The sequence below is a fragment of the Sinohyriopsis cumingii genome, chromosome 10 (assembly GCF_028554795.1).
Source record: "Sinohyriopsis cumingii isolate HCF-2022 chromosome 10, ASM2855479v2, whole genome shotgun sequence".
Classification (NCBI taxonomy): Eukaryota; Metazoa; Mollusca; class Bivalvia; order Unionida; family Unionidae; genus Sinohyriopsis; species Sinohyriopsis cumingii.
The window spans coordinates 79150376-79162070 of record NC_142970.1 but is presented as its reverse complement, the minus strand read 5'-3'; the positions used below and the strand labels follow the sequence as shown (position 1 = coordinate 79162070).

Below are 11695 nucleotides of genomic sequence, written 5' to 3'. Positions count from 1 at the left end.
TCAGTATCCTCTCTCTTTAAGCCTCCCAGTTTTTAAACAACCAGATCACCGACAATAAATTGTACAATTTTAATATATCCTTAGTAATGTTAGGAAACTACTCCTTTGTAAATATTGATTTATATTTTTAACTTCTGTGTAGACAATCTAAATTTTTTAGTTCCAAATATATCAGCTGTTTAATAGCCAAATAGGTTGATCTATACATTTAACTTTTTTGGCTGACTTCAATTAGTCACATCTGTTAACTTGTGAAAAGTGTTATTGTATCCCCTAATTAGATTTGGTAAAATGTCAACTCATTGTCTCATTTCATTTTGAGTAAAATACTTTCACATTTAAATCTTCTGAGTTCTGGTAAGCATTTCTGCTACAAATACATTTTTTGTCCAAGTAAATTGAAAATATTCCACGTTTTCCCATTCCAACATATCATTTACTTTCCATCAGTAAAGGTCGTTTTGTCCCCCTCATCAAACTGTCTCTCACCCAATGAAAATTTCTGGAAGAGCATTATGCATGTCATCATGCTTTTTCACCGTTGCTCTCTCAGTCCAAGCATATTTTGAGAAAATTTTGTGGTAAAAATGCATTTGCATTCATCATTCTATATGTATATTTCACATGCCTGCATGTCAATAATCCCTGACATTGGTCATCCACACCTTGTTAAATGATAATCTTCTAGTTTGCCTGTATAATGTGTAGGTAGGTTGTACACTTAACCATTCTTTCTTATTCCTGCATATTTAATTTTATATTTGGTCTCATTTAGTGTGTTCCCACAATTGATTTGTCTTTGAATAAGCAACCATTACGTTCACGAACATAAAAAGATATTGAATCCTTTGTTGTCTTGCTCTTCTAATTTTGCCTTTGGTGATATGCACTGGGCAAGCCACATCTCTGTCCATGAGTCTATACTGACATCAGCCAACCAAAACAGCTAAAACATACATGATAGCCTTATGCCTTGGGCCTCTTTAAATCTAGACCCTGCTCTAAGTGAAACGCCTGTTGGGTCTGTCAGAAAAAGTGTTATTTACTTTGCCTGATAGAAACTTTGAAACCGCTGATGAAATGTGGCATTTTTATTTTTAAGTTCTTGAAAAACCCATGTAAATTACTGTATACTCAGCTAACTGCAGGGGTCCCATCTGTATATCCCTCCACATTAGGAAGATTTGCTTAAGTGTCAGTTATATTCTTTGGCCAACAGGCCACCAAATCAGTCTTTTATTGTCATCAATTTACAATTTATTCAGTCCTTTCAAAAGGTATTAATGATTTTGCCAGCCCTATAGTTGATTCAAAGACAGCTACTTCATATATTGTGGTCCCCCTCTTATACAGCCTCCCATTCTTCACTGGTATAGTGGTCTTCTATGAGGGGTGGCCTTTCCAGAACGGGACTATATTTTTGCAAAGTATATGTGCATATTTAATTTCTTCAATTAAAAGTAACTGTAACTATTAAAAGGTTGTTCTTGTGCGATTCTTAAGCATGAATTGTGAAAGAGTTAATTTTGGCAGGCACATTGCAAAACTATTAAAAATGTTGTATTTAATCTTGTTATTAACGTTGTTAGAATCGTTCTCCTTCCATTTACTCCATTTTACCACTGCTGAAGAATGTCCTCCTTATCTGTTGCAGTGTTGTTTATAATATGAGTCTTTCCAACATCACATTTTTCTGCAAGAACTCAAACTCTCCCCATTGTCACAGAGTTGAATACCTTTACTTTTCCTTCTAAAGTAAGGTTTTCAGTTTCCAAGTTCAAGTTTTGTAATGATTTATTCCTATGTTGCTAATTGTATTAAAATTTAATCATACATGCAAAACTTCTGTATAGTAGATGAGTGTGTGTGTGTGTGTATGATTTGGATTTTTAATGTAGCTTTAATAATTTTTCAATCATGTCACTAAGATGTCTGCAGTGTGTCAGTTTATAGTGATGTCTAGTACTGAGGCATCATGCCGCAGACATGTAGCATGATGTCCTACCCAGTCACATTATCCTGACACCAGGCCGACCAGTCCTAACACTAACGTGCTGATGCTGAGCGCCTAGCGAGGCAGCTGTGAGTACAATCTTTGTAAGTCTTTGGTATGACTCGGCTGAGGAATCAAACCCACAACCTCCAGCATCTGAGGCGGACGCTCTAACCACTAGGCCACCGGAGCGGTCTGTACAGAAGATGGTTGTTCCTTTTTAATGCTATTGCTGTAAATAGGCTTATTGAATGGCAGATGAGCTACCTTGTTTATAAATGAAGTGATACATGTACTGTCACATGATTTTCAGTCTTCACCTGGTGCCCTGTTTTAAGATTAATTTCTCCTTGTGTGTGAATCCACAAAATCTATATTTAGTTTATGCTGACTATGTTATAAACTTGACAACCACATAACCATAATCATCACTGAGAAGAACTCAACAGCTGGATGATGCACAAAACTCTATCAAAACATTGCTGATGCCATTTTGTGTAAACAATGGCGATTGTAGATAATTTTATAATATATTAAGCATAGTATTGCATATTGCATGTTATACTGTAATTTGGCCAACACCTATCTCAGTAATGAAAACCCAACACCTATCACAGTAATGAAAACCTAACACCTATCACAGTAATGAAGACCCAACACCTATCTCATTAATGAAAACCCAACACCTATCACAGTAACAAAAACCCAATACCTATCTCAGTAATGAAAACCCAACACCTATCACAGTAATGAAAACCTAACACCTATCTCAGTAACAAAAACCCAATACCTATCTCAGTAATGAAAAACCCAACATCTAACACAGTAATGAAAACCCAACACCTATCACAGTAATGAAAACCTAACACCTATCTCAGTAATGAAAACCCAACACATATCACAGTAATGAAAACCCAACATCTATCACAGTAATGAAAACCCAACATCTATCTCTGTAATGAAAACCCAACATCTATCTCAGTAATGAAAACCCAACACATATCACAGTAACAAAAACACAACACCTGGCCCAATAATAAAAACACAACATCAGAAAACACACATCAGTAGAGACAATAAGATTATCTTACTGTACAAATTAAATATTGTTCTGGGTACATATTTGATAAATTGTGGCCGTGAGGAGTACTTTTTGTACATAAACTCATTGGTGCCAAGAAAACTGGCAGTAAAGAGGAGATGGCTGCTGGTATGAGGCCAAATAAGAGGGGGAATCACTGTAATGCCACATATAGTTTTAAAACAAACATTTATTTCATAAATTCCGCCTTTGTTTTTGAGGAATCGTTGATCCTAAAAAGTTGTTATATCTATCCACCTCAAATATGTAATTTAATCTGTCTACACAATGCATTGATTTTGATCATTTTGCTATCACAGATGACAGTGTTTACCTCAATTAAATGATCACTCAATACAACCCGTAAATTTGCAAAAACAATGCATGATTAATATTATTATGTCTGAATTTGACAAATCAACATTTTTATTTTCTTGTATCTGTATAAACAAATATGCATTGTCTCTTTATACTGACAAGATTGCTTTTATATCAAACTCTCTCAATATTTTAATCTGTTGAGTGTATGAAAAATGTAGCTAGCTGTCATTGTTGTCTGCTAGATTTCAAATTACTTTGCTATTTTTGCATATCAACTTTCAGTCAGATGTTGTTTCACTCACTGTACTAGTTGTGCAAAAGCAGACACTTCAACCTAGTGTTCAAGAAACTCTTTTTTTTAAACACCAAGCCATGGAATATATTTTAAAAAGTCAAGTATGCAGAAGTTCTGAAGTAGAACATAATAAATTTGAAACCTTCGTGTTCAAGAAATATATTTTAAACAATACCTACCATCAAAATTGATTTCAGAATATCAAGTGAGGTAGAACGATTCACACTACATGAATTTCAAAACATTTAGCAAAGAATCTTAACATTGATCACTACCAACACAGCTCTGTCACTTAAGAGTGATACCTTAACTGTATGTCTTACCACTGACAATAAAATACTGTATGTATCTTATGAATATCCATAATTGATGATAAGCTATCCTCCCCCAGTTAATGAAAATTTGTCCAATATTCATGACAATATTTTATCCAATATAAAGCCCATCTCCTACATGTTGACAGTTAAGGCTGTCCCTTCTTGTCCTATTATGAGAGAAATACTGTGATGAACCTAAGTGTTTCACCACCAATACCTGGAACCAGACACTTTGTAGTCAGCAGGCCAGACCTCCTCCTATGTCTGGTTTGGTGATTTATGGCACAGCAATATAAGCAGGTTATTAAGTGCCAAGGCAAGATGAGTAAAGTTTCTTGCCTAAGAACACATTATGGTAGCAAACCTGGGCAGATTGGATCTTATGATTCGAACCTGGATCCTTTAAGTCAGGAGTCTGGCATGCTAACAACTGAGCTACCACAGTTCCTGCCTCCGACAATATGCAGGAGTGTGCATATCATATTAGGTGCATCTATAGCAAAATGATAGTGCACTTACTTCACACCTTAGCAGTCCATGGTTTGAAGCCCAGATCTGATATATGTACCATGAAACAGTTATATTTATAAATTATTTTTTGTATAAATTCTATCAATTCTGATTTATTTTTTCTGCAGTTATCCACGTGCACTGATAAGAGATGCAAACAAATTGTCTGTTGGGTTTACGTTGATTGTTGTTTTACAGCAGAGTAGCACTCTGAAGGTTATTTTGTTCCAAGGCAAGCAGAGTAAAGTGCCCTGCCCAAAAATGTACTTGGCATCTGATGGTTTCAAGGCTGTGTACAACTGTTTAATCAACAAGTTACTATCACATTTTGTAAATTAGAAATTCAAGAATTCTGGTTGTTTTCTAAGATCATATAATACTGTCAAAAGGTAGGGAATATATGACAAAAATGATAAATAATTTGACCCAAAGATATTTTGCTCAGAGATGGGGAATATATCAGAAAATGTTAAATAATCTGTCCCATAGATATTTTGCTCTCTCTCTCTCTTTATATATATATATATATATATATATATATATATATATATATATATATATATATATATATATATATATATATATATATAACTGGTTTTACATTTTCACTTTCTTCTCTCCTTGCTGTCCTAATGACAATTATTTGCAAAATTCAGACTGTATATTTATGAACAGCAAATTAATAAGCTAATATTTAGTTTTTCATATTACTTAATAAATGTGCATGCAAAATTTATCACCACATCTATGAAATATCACTATCAAAACAGCTGTGCTCCCAACAGAAATATTCTATCCCTTTCTAAAATACATCAATAACATTTAGAAGCTAATTTTTACAATAAACATTAAAGCCAATTCCACATTTTAAGGTTTATTCAAGTTTGACACGAAACATCATGATTTCATAATAATGTTTAAACCTAATTGTTCTACAAAAATATGTATTCAATACATGTACTATAATTGCTCTATAAGCTGCACAATGAATACATCTGATATATGACCATAAAATCATTTCTAATCAATTTCTCAACCAATTAAGGTCTTAAAACATTTATTGTTTCCACTTATTTAGTATCTTCTTTGGTTTCTATGGTTAACCAAGATTTTTGTATAGAATATTGTCAGGTAAAATCCACACTCTGTCTTAATCAGTGATTTTATTTTACATTGTTATGTAAGGGACAGATCCATCAGCTATTGGGTGCCAGCCATGAGCTAATCAACCTCTTTGCTCTTTACCTGTCAAGTGGCTAAGAGCTGTACTGCTAATGTTGGCAGGTGTTCTTTTTTTAATGCTATGGCTATAAATAGGCTTATCAAATGGAAGGTATTATTTTTTAATGATATGGCTGTAAATAGGCTTTCTGAATGGAAGGTGTTCTTTTTTAATGCTATGGCTGTAAATATGCTTACTGAATGGCAGGTGTTTTTACAAAGATGATATAACTGTAAATAGGCTAAATTAATGGCAGGTGTTCATTTTTAATGATATGGCTGTAAATAGGCTTATTGAAGGGCAGCTGTTTTTTTAATGATATGACTAAATAGGCTAAATGAATGGCAGGTGTTCGTTTTTTATTATGTGGCTGTAAATAGGCTTACTGAATGGAAGGTGTTCATTTGGGTGCTGAAGGCTGTAAATAGACGTATTGAATGGAAGGTGTTCTTTTGAGTGATGGTGGCTGTAAATAGTTCTCCTGATAGTTTTGCTGAATGTATCAGTATTCATATTAATTAACATACTTTTAAATGTGAAAACACCTGATTGGTCAGAGATGATAGATGTGAATTCAGGTCACTTAACTGTAATTGTCTTTTTCATATTTCACATTTAAAAACTGACTTTGACATATTCTTAAGAAGGTCTCACTAGCCTGATCATTACACTCATACCAGATGTCAGGCTATGGGATTTATTCACCCTGACAATATGACTATTAATTCATTGCTTCATCAGTTTTGATTATAAATGATTTCCAGAAGAATATCATAAGTTTACTTTATGCAGTAAAATTAAAGCGTCCAGAAATTCATGTATATACATGTTTATTCAAATCCATGTCTATACATGTTTATTCAAATTCATGTATATACATTTTCATTCAAATTCATGTCTACATTTTTATTCAAATTCATGTATACACATTTTCATTCAAATTCATGTATATACATGTTTATTCAAATTCATGTCTATACATTTTTATTCAAATTCATGTATACACATTTTCATTCAAATTCATGTATATACATGTTTATTCAAATTCATGTATACACATTTTCATTCAAATTCATGTATATACATGTTTATTCAAATTCATGTATATACATTTTTATTCAAATTCTATTCCTGAATGGCAGATCGATATCAGAATTATGCTTGGTCCTCTGTTGTTTTACCAACTGCTTTCTCCTGGCACTGTCTGACATACTGATCAAGGTTCATTGCTAGTATATGTTGATGTGAACCAAGTAATGAAAGAGTTTTTGAGGCTGCCAAATTCATTATACTAACTAATTCTCCAAGTAAATTTTCTATTGGAGGAAGTTTTGCTATATTCATCACAGCATCTCGAGTCAATAAGCGATCTTCCACTAAACCACCTGTTGAGGAAAAAAATAAAAATGGATTGGAAATTTGGAGAGATGCATTTAGGAATGTAAGTGCGTTCTGCGTAATAAATGAACTGACTGCTGATGATAACATTTATAATGCCATCTTGTATTTCCAAGTAAACATCTTTTTTACACATGTTACTGAGATTTATATCTGTACATTAAAACAGCAATACGTAAATAAATAGAAACTAAAATAAAACCAGTTTTCTTAAATAAGATTAAAACCCAAATTTGGTATGCAAAAAAGTTGGACATAATACTTTCCTGATAACAATGTATCTAGAGTACAAATGACTACAGCAAAGAATCCAGCCCACCCAAGCTTGTTGTTAACTCCAAAAGTATACAAGTCTGGTTCATCTAGTTGAAAGTCAGACAAGAGTGATCTCCCTGTGAGGTGTGGGACCGACACTAAATCCCATCCATACATCAGTTACAACTGGAGGAGAAGCACACACTCTATCAGGCTTTAACACAACTGCTGCAGGGTTTTGGGAGCATGTGCCATATTGACTGAATAAATGTTAATGAAGAAACACTTTACTGGATGAAATTAATCTCTTTAGACCCAAGAATCCCAATTTTAGTCCCTTAATGTCCATGAAGCAGTATCTCATCTTATGAGAGATACTGGCTAAATATAGATATGCCTGGATGTGGCATGTTATGAAATGGTAATATCCATGCATTTGCTCTGAATGGTGTCAAAAGTCTGAGATTTTACCATGTCTCAGAAAGAGAAATTGACATTACTGGTTCTGTGAATGGGGGTATTATGAAGTCAGGAGCATTGACAGAATGGTCAAGTGATAGTCTGTGATGCCATCTGAGGTCCAGGTCCAGTACTTGGTACTGTGGCAGGAACAATCACCGAGTCCAATCAAACAGTATTGAGCAGTCTATCAAACAGTATTGAGCAGTCTATCAAATAGTATTGAGCAGTCTACCAAACAGTATTGAGCAGAAGTTAAATTCCAGACATGATGGAAGGAATGCATAACAGTATATTCCCATCAACATAAAGTCTGGTTGGGGAGTGGAAACAGAAAGCAGATAATCCTACTGATGGAACATTAGGTTACAGCATAAAACCAGACATGCAACCTTGAAATTTTTTCAACCTGCAATACTTCAGCATTGCAACCACAAGTCCACCTTTGAAAATAACTAGAGCTTGAGGTCTTCTGTTCAAGTAGGTACAGCCTTTAAATTTCCAGGAAAAAATAATTCCCCAAAATAAAAATAATAACTACTGAGTTTATCAACACATGATCACATGACTCAGGTAGAGATTTTCCAATAATGTCCACAAAAAGCTGGCACATATAACATCAACAAATTTACAATATGTACCATTGAATACAAAGGATAAGTGGGTCATATTTTGCAAAGCATGGTGGGTATTGTTTCACACAACCCATTTAAAAACCTCTCCCTTGGTTTTTTAGGGGTGTGTTCATTCAAATATAAAGAAAATAAAAGAAATACCAAAAATACTTTGCAGAAAACTGTCTAGAACCTTGCAGAGTAACCGTTTTCTTCTGACATGAGTGCTGTCTTGTACATATTTTATGTCAGGCAATACTGAATTTTCTTTTGCTGGACAAAATGAATGAGTTTACTGATTAATAATATCCATAATCAGTATCTATAATTTAATGAAGCAATTTAGAGAGTAAACAATTAAGATGGAAACATACCTGAACCATTATGCCTTGTACTAAAATAAAGAGGAACCTGTCTTATAAAACCACCCCTTCTGCCACAAAATAATGGTCTCTCAAGGCAGGTGGTCTTTCACAAAAAGTCATAACACTATATAATCAATAAATCTGTGCATGGAGATCATGGTCTCTCAAAACTGGTGGTCCCTCAAGGCAGTGGACAATTGTTGTTGTTGTTGTTGTTGTGGGGTTTAACGCCATTTTTCAGCACGTGATAGGCTATATATGGCGGCCAGTATTAATGATGGAGGAAGAACCCGGGAAAACCCCCGACCCAAGAGAAGCTACTGGCATGCTTTCTCACATACCCACATTGGCTGAAGCAGTGGACAAGGTTTTCCTGTACAGGTAAAACAATGGCTACTTTCTTCTTGATACACAGACAAATAAATTAAAACTATTTTCCACCATTCCCCTCAGGATCATTTAGCTGAATTTTTAATTGTGATCATTTAACTTTCTGAAGAAAAAAAACTAAATTAAATATTTAAAATTTAAAAACAGTAAATAATCTCTAACAGAAATGAAAATAAAAGACACCATGAATGGAGTAAAACTGGAAGTGCACAACTTTGGAATAGTCTACCATAAAGTAACTCTGACTTACCTAGTAAAAGTAACTGAGGCGTCTTACGAAGAACCTTCGTGGCAGCTACTACGTTGGGTTCCTTGCCAGTTACATACAAGTTCTGGCCAACAAACCAGGGCATCATATTAACATATTGGTTATCATGACAAGCTCGTCTGGAAATATAACAATTATAAAACAATAATTACTGTATACCACATTCATCCATGCATAACATGCATCTACATGTAACTGTGAACTTCAGTGTCTTCAAATCCACTGGAAGACTGGGGTCAATGTTGTCTGTTCTAACATATGATTTAAATGCACACAGCATATACCCAATCAGAATACACCCAATCAGAATATACCCAATCAGAATATACCCAAAATATACCCAATCAGAATATACCCAATCATTACATATCTTATCTGAATATACCTAATCAGAATATATGCAGTCTGAATATATCCAATCAGAGCAGACCCAATCAGAACATATTCAATCAGAACATCCTCATTTCCTATCTATGCAAGTTGAATACATCTGACTCTGAAACAGACCCAGAGGTAGATGTGCTAAGGATAGATTCCTCATAAAATGATAGGTGTTGAAAAAAACAGGCAAGGACTTTTTAACCATTAATGAAATACCCACAATATGAATTTTTAATGTTAAAGCAACAATACTGTTTAATACTAATTGCTTTCTATAACCTATATGAATTCTTTTGTTATTAGTGATGGCACATTATCAAGTTATTTATGATGCTAATGAAGATATTTTGACATACTAATACCAACCACATGGTCCATGACAGTCAAAATGGTCATAATATGTATATTAGATTTTGTTCTAGCATGTGACGGAAAGAGCTGAGAATGGTCTCAATGATATACATTATGCAATGACAGGTCTGGATCTTGATATTTCATACTTCAATGTGTGTTATATATGCAGAACCCGTTAGATAACAAGAATCCCAAGTGGGGTTCGATGCTCTAGTTCAAAAAGAATTTCCAGAAATTTGTGAGAACTGTTCTTCTTAAGTGGTATGTGCTGAAACCGTCTCTAATATTTTTAAGCAAAAAGATTTCAACTTAGCTACTTTGGCAGTCAAACTGGCTGTAAGCTCATTACCATTTTCATTCTGGATGGACTAGAAACCATTAGATGACCCCATGCCAATATGACCATCCATTTTGGGCAACTAGTGACATGGCTGTCAATATCTTCAATGTGGCAGCCACAATGACTGTCTACATGGCACCATTTTCCATTAGGACCAACTCAGTATCATTCAAACTCTTTTATTGAAAACCCTATGTTGATATGACCATTGTAGACATTCTGAATGTCAGACTGGTTTCATTTTCATTCAAGACCAACACAATCATATGAATTCTTCTTGTGAAAACCCAATGCATGGCTTTCAATCAAGGAGTAGTGATAAGATTTTAAAGATGGTCACTGTGTTGGCCATATTGGAATTAGATGGACACATTTTTTATTTAAGGTCAACCATAAAAAGTCTTTCACTGAAAATCCTATAATGATATTAGTTTCCAATTTGGAGAAACAGCAACAAGAAAAGACTTTCAAGATGACATATAGGTGGAACCATTTTTATTTATGGCCAAGTGAAACCACATATCAAATGACTTCCATCAGACTGGCACCATTCTCATTTATTACCAACCAGACATCCTAAGTCTTCTTTTAGTGAAAACCCCATTTTAATATAACAATCCTTTTAAAGAGGACAAGATTTTCAAGATGGCTGCTGTGGTGGCCATACAGGATGTCCATGCAGCACCATTATTCACTTAGGACCACAACTAGACCATGGGATGAATGTGTGCATGTAAAGTTTCATGGGAATCTTCCATTTAGGTCAGAAGGGGTAGTGATAATGAACCTGTGATAACAAATGGATTGACATTAGATGACAGATGATGAACAGTCAATCCCACAAGCTCTTTTGGTCTATGACCAGTAGAACTCAAAATGTAGACAAATGACTCCTTGTCTAACAGAACTTTTACCATGTGGATTAATCTCCCCAAATGGGTTCAATCTTGTAATGAAAACCGCATATAGATATGAAATAACAAAAACAAGATTTTCAAGGTAACTGAGGGTTTTTAGAGTGAGGTACCCTTGTACCTTCCTTATTTACCCCTATTATTAAATTCTTTAACCAGTCACCTAAACTTCCTTATTCCAATATAAACAAACCCATAGCAATACCAAATGGATATAA

The 11695-nt window shown here is 34.3% G+C and overlaps 1 protein-coding gene across 1 annotated transcript in view; it reads right to left on the bottom strand.

Moving 5' to 3' along the window:
* Window positions 1–5375: 5375 nt before the first annotated feature.
* Window positions 5376–11695, bottom strand: part of LOC149790454 (large ribosomal subunit protein uL10m-like) — a 98029-nt gene continuing 91709 nt past the window's right edge. Inside the window, exons 4-5 of the mRNA XM_089972515.1 lie at window positions 9471–9607; window positions 5376–7124 (exon numbers count right to left, since the gene is read on the bottom strand). Of these exons, the coding sequence (XP_089828641.1) occupies window positions 6895–7124; window positions 9471–9607 (367 nt within the window). The 3' untranslated portion in view covers window positions 5376–6894. The remainder of the gene's footprint in view (window positions 7125–9470; window positions 9608–11695) is intronic.